General features: G+C 35.1%; 1 protein-coding gene across 1 annotated transcript; it reads left to right on the top strand.

Annotated features, from left to right (window-relative positions):
• The first annotated feature begins 1,688 nt into the window (after positions 1-1,688).
• Positions 1,689-13,356, top strand: Chpf (Chondroitin polymerizing factor). The gene is made up of 11 exons (XM_045725095.2): positions 1,689-2,608; positions 3,203-3,354; positions 3,830-3,985; positions 4,170-4,306; positions 6,354-6,459; positions 6,722-6,888; positions 7,062-7,193; positions 9,047-9,146; positions 9,701-9,931; positions 12,147-12,297; positions 12,558-13,356. Exons 1-11 carry the CDS (start codon positions 1,918-1,920, stop codon positions 12,872-12,874), a joined length of 2,340 nt encoding a protein of 779 aa, XP_045581051.1. The 5' UTR covers positions 1,689-1,917; the 3' UTR covers positions 12,875-13,356.
• The last annotated feature ends 40 nt before the right edge of the window (positions 13,357-13,396 follow it).

Below are 13,396 nucleotides of genomic sequence, written 5' to 3'. Positions count from 1 at the left end.
CTCCTAAATGCCAACCTATATCTTGTTATTTCCCAAAAATATTGATTATTGACCAACTTGATTAACTACTGATATCCACCATGTATAAACTTCAAGATTTTTTTTTAGTTAAAATTACTTCTGCTGTTCCATCCATCAGGTAATTATTATCATCTGTGTTCCCATTTTTCAATTCAATTTATGCTTTGACTGTAAAGCTGCCGCCCAGTTGGGTGGGTGTGCAGCAAGACTAGTAACTGTGTGACTCACCATAGATGTAAAGTGCCTTGTATAGTGACTGTTGTGAGCCTCTTGTTGATCACTTGTGACACAAAGATTATTGATGTGTGTATTTGTGTGGGTGATTAAATATGTATTTATTTATTTATTTATTTATTTATTTATTTATGCATATACAAGAATGTACATAAGGAATGTGAGGATACAAATATGGTAATTACAGTCTTGTAAAGCCACTAGCACGCGCAGCGTTTCGGGCAGGTCCTTAATCTAAGAAAATTTTAAGGAGGTAAATACTTGCAAAATTTATAGACAAAAAAATGATAACAGATTACATGAAATGAAAAAAAAAAGATGAGAGAAAATTGTAGGTACAGTATATTAAAGCACATAGGTAGCTAAGATTGATTGCATTGACAGCTTGAATGGTAGTTGACAAAAAATTGGTAGGCACAATACAGCAGAAACAATATAAGATTGATTGCAATGACAGCTTGAATGGTAGTTGACAAAAATTGGTAGTCACAATACAGCATATGGCTAGCACATAAAAGAAGACAGCAATGAACACAATGATAAGGTTGTTTGATATTACATAAAAATTAGGAGATTGGGTAACACTAGGTACAGAGCAAATTTAAAGCTCAGTGTAGGAAACTAAGAAGATGAAGTTAGGTACTTTTTGCTTTTGCTTTTAAATAAGGCAAAAGTTTTACAGTTTTTCAATTCACTAGGGAGTGAGTTCCATAGACTAGGTCCTTTAATTTGCATAGAGTGTTTACACAGATTAAGTTTGACCCTGGGGATATCAAAGAGATATTTATTTCTGGTGTGGTGATAATGGGTCCTATTACATCTGTCCAGGGAGAGTTTCAGAGCATGGTTTGCATTTAAGAACAGCGTTTTGTAAACTTATGACCAAATGTATGTGTATTTATATATGTACATGTACGAGAATGTGTACATGTATATATAACATTAATAATTTTGTAACTAGCGTCAAAAAACTGTTATTTGCTTAGCTAAACGAACTAGAAGGTTCAGTTCCTGAACTGATCATATGCCTCTGTAATCCTTTACACCACCGCCCACGGGATGGGTATGGGGTGCATAATAAAGAAAGACATTGAATTTAATTCTCAATTAGTTTTAAGTTTTAGTCTAAGTGTTTTTCCCCACATGTTGCCCGCACCACTGTGCTTATTAATGACTTTAGGCATAGTATGTACTAGCTCTGTCTAGAAATTCAACAAACATTTTATTTATTAAATTTATTTATGCCTTTGACGCGATGGTGGTTCCCATCCCCAGAAATACATTGTTTTCACAGACACTTCTACCAACTGTAAAAATCAGCTTATAAATTTATATAAACTCTTGCAGATATATTAACGTTAATGTATTTATGTAGGTATGGAAGATCATGACACTCGTTAAAAAAGTATATGTGTGTAGTACGTTATATTCTTGTGGTGAAAGTAACTTGGTGTTTGTTTACATGCGGGTGTTTACTTTCCATTGCTAACTTGGCCAGTTTTTTGTAAAGGGCGTAGCAGGCCAAGCTACGCCTGTCTTCACAGTTTTCACAGTTCTTAGAGCAGAAAAATACACATATATTAGGAATAAAGTGACATATATATCATTATTTACGTACAGTATTGACCAAGGCAAGCCACAGCTTTGGAAAATTAGCGTAAGATGAGTACCTCGCTTAAATCTGTCCTCGTCCACAGCCGGCAGAGTTCTTCTGTAATTATTGGTCTGTGCATTGGCATTGCCTTGAGCCTTATTCGGACACCGTTCATAGATGATGGCTGCTCAAGATCCATGTCACCTGATCTGTTTAGCGGTGGACGATTGGGGAAGCTGAGAGACCTGCGGAGTGATGGAATGTCCAGTGATAGAGATTATGAACCTCGCCTCGTACTGGATAATTATAATAAGGAAGATGCTTTGAAGCCGTCAAAGTCTGAGAAGTTGCTGAGGCCTCGATACTATACGACAGAACTAGGAATGCGCGATAAGCTCCTCGTAGCAGTTATATCTACAAAAGATAGCATTGGCTCGTTTGGAATTGCTCTAAATAAAACATTGAACCATCATGTAGACAAAGTCATCTTTTTCATAGATGGCATTGGCTCCAAAAAATTGGGTTTAAATATACCAATTGTGGGTTTCAAAGATGAAAAGCCACTCATTAAAGTTTTCAGAGTGCTTTCTTATTTGCATGAAAACTATTTAAATGAATTTGATTACTTTTTTGTGGTCTCGGACCGTACGTACATTCATGGGAGAAAGTTGTACAGGATGGTACAGAGGATCAGCATCAGTAAAAATGTTCATATGGGGATGCTGATGGATAATCCTGAGTCACTCTATTGTTCTATTGGTAAGTTTTGGTCAAGTACAATAATCCTCTATTATAAATACAGTACGTTGATTTATAAGCTGAAAACAACAGCTGGTTTTTGCAGTTAATTTTCTATTTGCAGCCCGAAACACTATGCGTGCACTCTTCCCCGTCATCCTTTTTACTCCAAAGTGATTCCTCCAAACCTCTGAAAGTGAAAATCGGGTAATGATTTCCCATATTTCTTCTCAAGGTCCCCCCAAGGCCAACGAGTGACCTTCACTTAATTTAATTTAATAAGGTCATTTAATAAGGCAGTAACTATATTTAGTATCTATACTGCTACTGAGGTCAAAACATATGCTCCAAATTAAATATCAATTTGTAACTTGTTCTGTTTATCTTACTATAATGGCATTGTACATTATTTAACATGTTTTATGTAATAAAAATTTGGTTATTGATTGGAATGCATCCTATTCAAGTTAATTAATTATATTTTGCATTGCATAATAATTATCATATAATTTTTATTTATATTTACAGTACTGTGCCAATATTTTCTTTGTTCTACATGATTTTAAATTAAAACTTGCTTTAACTAATTTTTGTTATAATTTTACTATATTTCAGATGCTGGTATCATTCTCAGCCATTCTGTGCTACAAGCCGTGGGTGCAAAGTTGAGTTGGTGTACTCGCAACACTTACTCTGAAGCTGACACGGATAATCTTGGCCGGTGCATCCTTCATGCAACTGACAAACCATGTGTGTCTAATTTGCAGGTACTATTTTTATATGTTTTTTGTATGCTGAACATTAAATCAATACTTGTTAAGCCATTGTTACATTTGAAAATAAATAGACTGAGTTATTCTAGTGTGGCACCTTGCCTCATTACTACTGAAAAGACACAATTTCTTTGAGCTACTACAGCTAAACCATGATAGGCAGACTTTTTTAACTTGGATTTTCATCCTAGATGCTAATTAACAATGTAAAAGAAAAAACAAAATTCAGAAAATTTTTGTTGCACATGACAATCAATGCATAAAAATAGCCTGTGTAGTTTGAAGGTTAAAGAAGAACCTTTCATGTTTGTTTTTTAAGAGACTTAAAAGAGAATAAATGTATATATTTTATGCATTGTGATATGACACATTTTCCTCCCTCTGAAGCTTTTAATAGAGTAAGGTGATTAGCAGGAGGACAGCATTTGTATTACCTCTGATGTTTACAGATTTTTGTATTTCTCTTTAGGGTCAGGAATACACCTCCTACCGACTAAGAGAAGATGCAGAAGTTGTTTCTCACCTGCAGTTAATAGGTGGTAGTTCATTGGTTCGTGAAGCTGTGACAGTCTCCAATGTCCCAGAAGCCAACGATGTGTATACCCTTCACATGTTTTATCTTCAAGTAAGATATGATTGGCAAATCAAAACTCACCAAAATAAACTCAAATCTAACAGTACACAAGCTAAAATTGACTTACATAATGCAAGAAAAAACTTGACAAATAAAGGGACAATAATTAATTTCCCCTGAATATAAAATAATGAATTACAGTACACAAAAATATAAGAATGTTTTTACTTGCCAGGATGACGTGCGACGTGTTAACAGCAGCATTCAGGAGTTTAGAAGAGAAATACAATATGCCAAACCATTTTCACCAATAATAAAGAGAGAAGATACATGGCCCGTTGGAACAGCACCAGTACATTACCCTCTGACAAGGTGATTAACAAGTATATTTGCTTGTTGTTCCTCGTAAGGGGTATGTGTCCCATTCATATGTACTGTACTAACCTGGGTTGCTAGTTCTATAAAATTAAAAGTGTTTTGGGTATATTGTACTTTAAATGCAGTTTAATGAAGTGTTTATAAGTGAGATACATTTCCACAGAATTAGATTTTTAAAGCATAGTAGCCTTTATAGAATTATTGTTCATTATATCTAAGTCACAAATAAAAGAAAGAAGATGTGGAATGTTGCCTATATCAGATTCTCTGTACGTTTAATTTGTCTGGTTTGTGCCAAATTTTTTTCAGATAATAAATCATGAATTGTTAGATACTGCACTTCTGAAATTTACTTGCAGTGATACCTTGCTGGGACTGAGAATTGGGTATACAGTATATGAAGAACCACTTACTGTGTACTCATTTGACAACAAATACTTATTTTATTTAGAAATTTTCATTAGTCATACTGCATTGTAAATTAAATTCTCACCTGGGGCTATATTGCAGCCGTATGTCCTCTGTAAGTGGTACCACCATTGGTTGGCATTTATACATTTTAAACAGTAAGAAATAGATGGTCTAGTATTTCCTTATGAAATTCCATTAGTGATTCTTTATGACAACCACACCTGAGCTTGCATTTCAACCACATTTTTCATGGATTTGGTGTCCTGTACATACAATCTGCTACAGTAAATTCCCTGAGCTTACATTTCAGTCACAGGTGTTTATAAATGGAACCATCAGTAAATCCCTTTGATTTTTCTTCTGGGAGTCCTCTCAGTAGCTTCCTTCCCTGAGCTTATGCACTGGCAATTAATGGTTAGATTGGCCAATACAAGGTATGTGAGAGTATCATTGCCTACTGGGAACAAAGGTCCTTTAAATTTTCCCTTGGTCCCATATGTAAGGCAGAGGGCTTATATGGATCAGAGATCAACAATAAGATAAACCACCCAAAAGTCAGTGAAAGGGGGGCAACAAGACATATCAAATCTCATAAAAATGGTTTGGAGAAGTTCCGAACTATTAAAATAAGAGATTGAAAACAACTATGCATGCAATCTGAATGGATCATGGCCTCATCTTGGAGAGAGGCCGAGTTATCACTCAGCAAGGAGTGTTTCATATAATAAAATGTTCTATTTTACTCCAGGTTGTGGTCTCCTATTCTATGAAAATAGGAAACTTTATTTTCATATTGTGTATAGTTTTTTATATGTCCTGTGCCCCATAGTCCCATTTCAAGCAGTTCTTAGGGACTTTGCCAGCTCAGGCATGACAAAATAAATATCTCGGTCAGCTGTTTAGAGTAACTCATTAATTCATTCATTGTTTGTTGTTTTGCTGCATTTAATTCTTGAATAAACTTAGGCAAAAACAACAAATCTATCACTCTTATAGAATTCTGCTAGTACTGATCTTGAAAGCTCACTTTCATTTAGTTTATGAATATGAATGGCACATAGATGCAGTGTCAGTGTTACAACTGTGTAAATAGTCGTGATGCAGCCTGTCAGTGACAAGTTACAGTAGGGCATGCAGCCTTTAGCTACATCACCCCAACCGTTTTTTGAGGAAAAGTTATTTGCATCTGAAGGCAAAGTGAAATGTGTCTGCTAAGGAGCATATTGTATATACTTTTTGCTAACTGCTTTGCCAAGCCTTCTGGATGTGCCTTTATCACCCTGCAGGGACCACTTGAAAAGTTCCCTGTGTTTCCAGCACTAGAGTGCCTCTATGTCCAACTGCATGTTATAGTTCCAATTAAGTTAAATCTTACCTCAGGAAGCAAGGAAATGGCTTATTCAAAAACACAAACTTAAATCTCTTTAATTTTACACAAATTAAGTTTGTAGACTAAATATGAAAATAAAAGGTGATAAAGTTTGACTAGGAAAGCTAGTGACTGTACAAAATGTTAAATCAGTTATCATCTTTGTCAGTTTTGTTATTCTACATATTCTACATACAGTACTTGAGATGTAAGCCAACACCTGCATAGAATTAACTAGAGATAATGTCTTTTTGTTTGCAGATTTGATGTTATTCGATGGGAAACATTCAATGCAACACATATATTTCTACCTGACGATTTCCAAAATACAAAGCCAATTATTGGTGCAGATTTATTAGATATTATGGTAAGAAAGCCATAAATGTTTTCACTTTTAGATAAACTTTCACACTGTAATATAAAAAGCGTATTTATTAGCATTTTGTCTTATTTTAGAGTTGGTTTCTCTAGTAGATATTACTTATGGTTTTGTAAAAATATAATTTCTTATTTTTCCAAAATATTTTCAGTGAAATTAAAGTGTATTGTTACTGATCAATGTAAGCTTCCCTCTCTCTGTCTTTGTCATTCTTTTTTTAAGTTGATTTTTGCATATGTTATATTTGCAGAGTGTTGTTAATGCAAGTGTAGCTCACATGCATACAAAAACCAATGGCAATTTAGAATATCGAGGTATAGAATATGGCCATCGACGTTTGGATCCCACACGAGGTGTGGACTATATTTTGTCTTTGATCTTCCGTGATAATACATCTGGTCAGACGGTTACAAGAAAGTGAGTATAGGGGATTATCTCCATAGATGGTATTCTGTATTATTCAAAAGAGAAAAAATCTTTTGTACATATTTACCTTTCCTCTTACCATACATACTGTATAAATTTACATACAGTAGGTGTTTTAGTTGTAATAGCACATATGCATCATTCCATGTATTTTTATTTTACAGAGTTGAAGCAACTAGGTCTCTCACTGAACCTGAAATTATACCCATGCCATATGTCACAGAGAATAATCGCATCACCTTGGTGCTTGCCATTACTCAAGCAGAGATGGTAGAAGCAGTTGAATTTGTTAAGCGGTAAGGATGAAAACTCTACATACTGTAAATGTGTTTTTTGTCTTTAAACTACTTTATAAACTTAATAAGTTAGTTTGTATCTATCAATAACTTTGAAGACACATAAGAGTGAGAAGCATATTTCATTCACAGTTTTATGCATGGGAATATTCTTAGTTCTGTGAATAGGGAACATTCCTTGTTCTATGCATGAAGGACATTCCTAGTTCTGTGCATGGGAAAAATTCCAAGTTCTGTTCATGCACTTATATTCAAATTCAAATTTTGTATTCAGGTAAAAGAACATAGATGAAGAGTTACAAACATAATGTTAGATTTATAGATAGAGCTAGTACATACAATACCTAAAGCCACAAAAATGCATAGCGTTTCGAGCAACAAGATATCTAAGGTCTTAGAGAAGTGCAATAGCTGAAGCCCAAAGCTGCAACAGATGAGCATGGGAATGGAATGTGGGAGTTGTGTTATCTCTACCCCAGATTATGAGGTTTCCTCTGGTCCAGCTCAGGTGTGGTTCTTTGTGGCGCAGAAGGGGCTTACCATGCAACTCTCACTCTTCTTCAGGCTCTATGGAACTTCCTGTTGCTTAGGGAGAGACTGGGCATCTGAAATTATCCCTAATCTGTCTGAATTCAATTCCTCTGCTCTTTTTCTGGGTGTGGCAATATTGTTCCTCAATTCCTACCTGGCAGATAATTCTTTGTTTTTATACTGAAAGGGGTCTCCTTAGTATTCAGTGACCAGGACAGGAAACAGAGCCAGGTGTGATAGCCACACAAATGGCTATTATCACTCCCTGTGACCAAGCCTCACCATGGGAAGTAGACCCCATACACTACCTAGATGCAAGAGGACTCCAGAGTAGTCAACTCAGAGAAGGAAACCCAAACTCTGTAGAGAAGATAGCTGGGCAAGCCAGTTACCAAGGCCAGTTAAGCCAGTTAAACCATTGCACACAGCTGCAGAAAATGAAAATACAGATAGGTGGCACAAAACAAATGTGAAGCAGGAAATGGAACAAAAATGGCCCCACATGGAGCAAATTGTTCCAAGAATGGCCATCACCGCCTATTTGAAAGTATGAAGTTGAATGTGGGCTTAGCAGAGGGGTGTAGTCCTGGCTGCACCAGGCAAGTGAATAAGGTGTCTGGCTAGTGGGGACCTTGGGTGACCTGAGCTGCCAGCAATGATTGTTTGCCTTGTTTTCCTGAGTTACTAATTCTATTTTAAGCAGGTGGTTTTTTGATGGGTTTATATGTTCTTTTGTATTTTTCTTGGTTTTGGGTTGTTTTTGGTCCCCAAACTCCACTCATCATGAAGAATGAGCCAGATTCTGGTCCTGGCTTCTATTAAGCTCATGTGGGTCTTGCAGGCCTGGTATAATTCCTTAAAGCTTGTGAGCCCCAGTACTCTAGTTTGGGGTGCTACTGAATGGTCCACCAGAAAAAAGCATTACATTATATTCAATGTTTTGATTTTTGACAACTCATAAGGAGTAATATAATTCTTGTCATATGCAAGAGTGGAGTGTTGCCTTAGATTATATATCAATTGGTTTGTATTAAAAGCACTATCACAAGTTTTGTAATAGTAGTGTAATTGCTGTCACATTAATAAATAGAAACTGTCACGTAATACACTGTATAGATAAATGGATAAAATTTTTGCCATATTGTATGCAGCACTATAAATTTCATGTACAATCTTTTTTAATTAATACAAATACTGAAAATATTCAATAATTTGTAATACAATACTGTATACATTTTCAATAATTTGTTAAGAATAATATTTCTTTTGACACAGCATATAGTACAGTACTAAAATTTGTAATATTACAAATTGTGTATCAGATATGAGGTTGAATGTATGGTGAATGGTGAGCACACATTCCTCCTCCTCGTTCTGCTCTATCACCCTGGAATCTCTTCTACTGATGCAGATGTATTCAAGGTAATCAATACAAATGTTCAGTTAAGACCATTGCAAAGTGAAATTAATCATATATTAATAATAATTAAAGATAAAATAAAGTTCTGTACAGTATCGTAGTGTAGCTTTCTTAAATAAGACAAGAACATGTAACTTATATAATTACTGTACTGTATTACAATTAATGTTTTTATTTATCTCATACTAATCACGTTCCTGTTCTCAGTAGGCTCACTATATGTAATTCCTATTCTTAATGGGCACTTGAAAATCATTCCTTTTCTTATTGATCCCTGTTATTATTGTTCATGTTTGGAATCATCAAATATCTTATGTTGTTTTTGACCCCTCAACTGCACACATATTTATAATTCCTACATCCAGGTGCACATGAAAAAATAAAATACTGTTATTGAAAACCTATAAGGATCACTGACATTTAACATTGCTAATTAACAATACCAGTATGCAGACTTTATTTAATTTCCTTAGTAACCCAACCTATGCTATTGAGGTTTAGAAGTTTATTGGTGAATAAGTTTTACTTGCATGTATATCTTCTCAATATTTTTCAGCCCTTGAAAGACTTGGCACTAAAGTACACCAGAGAACATCATGATGCTGGATCCAAAGTTGGCTGGCTCCCAGTCCACACCCTTGGCCAGCGGCCCTCTGAATTTGCTATAGTTGACTTGGTGGTGAAAAAGTTACAAGATGACACCTTACTTCTCGTGACAAGACATTCTTCTCACATTAGCAATGAATTTTTGAATCGTGTCAGGATGAACACTATCTTAAATTGGCAGGTAAGCTTTCACAAAGATCCTTGAAGATTAGCCTAATAATCAAGTTCAAAGTGATAAAGAAATTTATTGTAGAATTGGTTTTAATCAGAGAAATGAAATCTATAAATTACAATGTTTTGTAAATGCACATGATTGACTGACACACACATCCAGATTATTTAATTAATTCATTCAGTGCAATCACACACAATTTACTGTCCTATCCCAAGTTTTGTGTCTTTTTCACCTATTTTGTATCTTTTTTAACCTACAAATTGCAGTATGTGAAAAGATGCCAAAGAACTCAGGGAAAGGCAAGAAATTCAGGCGTGGTCCTAGATAGTATACCAGAGGACCATGTCAAGGGCCTAGTAAGAGGAGCCTACACTACTCTGGCCAATCTCAGAATCACCTCTTAATCCATGGCTAGAGAAATGCATTAAATACTATTCACAACATATGCAAGATCAAAATTAGAATATGCACTAGTTGTTTGGTGCCCATATCTCGATAAACATATCAACACACTAGAAAAAGCATAAAGACATGCTAATAAATGGCTCCCGAACCTAAATTACACAATCTATATGGAGAGTCTGCAGGTATTAAATATGCCAAAACAAGTAGAAGAAACAAAGGTGACAGACTCATCACTTACCAACTGTAACAGATTTTTGAAGTCCACAATATATTTTGCAAACATAGTAGTAGATAGATTGAATATATTGAATTAGAGGCTAATGTATGTTAAAATCATCGGACACTTCAAAACTTCATATGGTAAAGATTTTAGGGAAGATGAGACATAATCACCATAGCTCTCTTTATGATGGATCAAGGCAAATGTAATTTAATACTGTATAATTATGGAATGATAAGGAGAGTAACAGTTGGAATAAGAAGGGAAAGCAATTAGAGATATGTATTGAGGGATTGGTACTGAGTATGCAGTAGGCAGTTAGGAATTTTTTAACATTACATGTGATAAACGTAAATATTATGAAATTCTGTATTTCATTAAGGAGGAAATTCTATCTTTTACATACCTTTATTTGCATGACAAATTTGCATAGATTGAGTTGCACTTTAGAATTGCCAAAGAAATACAATACTGTACTTATATCCTATGTGATGTTTATGTATTCCACTGCATCTTTCAAGGAAGAGTTTTAAGCCTAAGTTAGCAGTGCAGTATAGGATTTTGTAAATATAAAGAGCACAAGAGATTGAAAGATTTGTTTTTAGCCTGCTTATACATTTGAACAATAATACTGTTTATTGTACGAGGAAAGATTTTATTATGGTTTTCCATAAGGCAATAACTAATACGTGCTAGATACCTGCTTGATGGGGTTCTGGGAGTCCTTCTACTCCCCAAGCCCGGCCCTAGGCCAGACTTGACTTGTAGGAGTTTGGTCCACTCTCTTCTTCTTAATCTTTCCCAAGATGAAATCCACAACAGTTGTCAAATGCCTAGGTACTGTACCTATATTTACTGCTAGGCAAAGAGAGGCATTGGGTGAAAGGAAAAGGTGCCCAAATGCTTCCGTCCTACTGCAGGGATTGAACCTGGGACCTTATTGAGTAATGATGGGTAGTGAGATAGGGATAGATAAGTGAGTAATGCAGTGAGGAACATAATGTTGTATTTTCAATTGTGTGCTGTTTTAGATACTTTTAGTGTGTAATATTTGAGAAATTCAAGATATGGTTGAATTACTGCAACTACTTGCCAGACATTATTATTTCAAATTGTCAAAGTCCTCTTGCTACATTTTGCAAGCTGCTTCTATTTCGATTCTTTTCATTACCTTCATAGGTCGAAGGCATCAGTATGAAAGAATATTTCTCTTTAAGTAGGATGTTCATTTACTAGTATTTAAACGACTGACATTTTTCCAAGAAACGATTCTTTCAGTATTCCTGTCATTGCATTCTACCATCCCGACATCTTGTTTCTTTGACATTCTGCTTTAGTCCTCAATTACCTCCCAGATGCACCATCCAGATTTACATATTTCAGATTCACCACATCAAACCCCTTTTGCCAATTTTGGAATATGTCTGCCACACGACTCTTTCCTTCTCAGTCTCTGTCATTCTATGATGAACGTTTGTTAGTGAGACAGGTTTTCTGTACTCTGAACCGGTACATATGGGATATTATGCATATACAGGTTAGCTTTGTAATTGGAGATTTGTCAACAAATGAATATAACACTGGTAACATCCTCAGGTGTTCTCAGCAATACCATTTACGCAATACCATCCTGAGACTGTGCCTGATCAGGAAGCATATCGCAAGCTGGAGGTCAACAGAAACATTGGTCACTTTGACAATTACGATTTTGGCCATATTAGTTTCTATGTTGGTGATTATATGGCAGGTAAGTGGAGCCTAGCATAGACTTTTGTTTTTCCTAAAATGTGATGGAGGGTATAGTAATTTGAAATATTATTATTATTATTATTTAAGATTCGTAAAAATGTAAGGTCAATTTGAAGTACAGTATATGGTCAATTATACGCGAGTTAATTTTGTTAGTTATTTTAATTACTTGCGCCAACTCCATGTCACTATAACTTTCCTTTTATATTATAAAATATATTAATTATTAAATTTACTACTCAATTCATTTCCTTCCAGCAAGAAAGTCAGTAGCTGAAACTATTCCTCTCATAAGAAATGAGAAGGATCTCAAGCGAGACCACCCAGAAGAGTATGATTATGGTATCTACGGATTGTTTCTTCGTGCCTCCAACCTCCATGTTTTACGCGCGGCAGAGCCAAGTCTGAAATTAGTTTATCAAAATATTGAATGTGGTGAGAAAACCATGACTCAAAGTGGACGATGTAACCATTTCTGTTCTTTGCAAGAAGGATATTCATTTGGATTGAGAACCCAGTTGAGCAAACTGGTACTTGACTATGTAGAACAGGGAAAGGGAAAACTACAAGAATAATTTGGTTGTCTCAGTTGCATTGCTTGATATAACTTGACCCACACTGCCATACATCCACTGCTCTCACAAATGTATTACTATGCATTATTCTTTTAAAAATACTATATTCTTATAAATGTGCATGTGTAGACATTACTGTATCTTCCTAAGAAATGTGGCTTGTTTAACAAAATCCTGTGACTTGCTCTTGGATGCCTAATGCAAATTTGTTCAAAATCATCCAAAGTATATTGCAAATGTATTAGCAACACAGAACAATACAGTATGCAGCAGCAGTATTTTTAACTTAAGACTTGCCTGATGTATTATTACTGTATATTGCTGTAGGTTCTAGTCATGCTTTATCAGCAGAACAATGTGCAAGAAAATACTCTATGCAGTTAATTTTATCTTTTCCTACAAGTGTTTGATTTACACTAAAATGCTTAAAATACCTATACAATACTGCACACAATTTTAAATTAAATAATTTTGAAGTATAATTTGTGTTTTATGTGTACCTTAATCATAATACAGTACAAA

Source organism: Procambarus clarkii, chromosome 70, assembly GCF_040958095.1.
Source record: "Procambarus clarkii isolate CNS0578487 chromosome 70, FALCON_Pclarkii_2.0, whole genome shotgun sequence".
NCBI classification, from domain to species: Eukaryota; Metazoa; Arthropoda; class Malacostraca; order Decapoda; family Cambaridae; genus Procambarus; species Procambarus clarkii.
The sequence above is the reverse complement of the archived record's forward strand: the minus strand, read 5'-3'. Positions and strand labels throughout refer to the sequence as shown.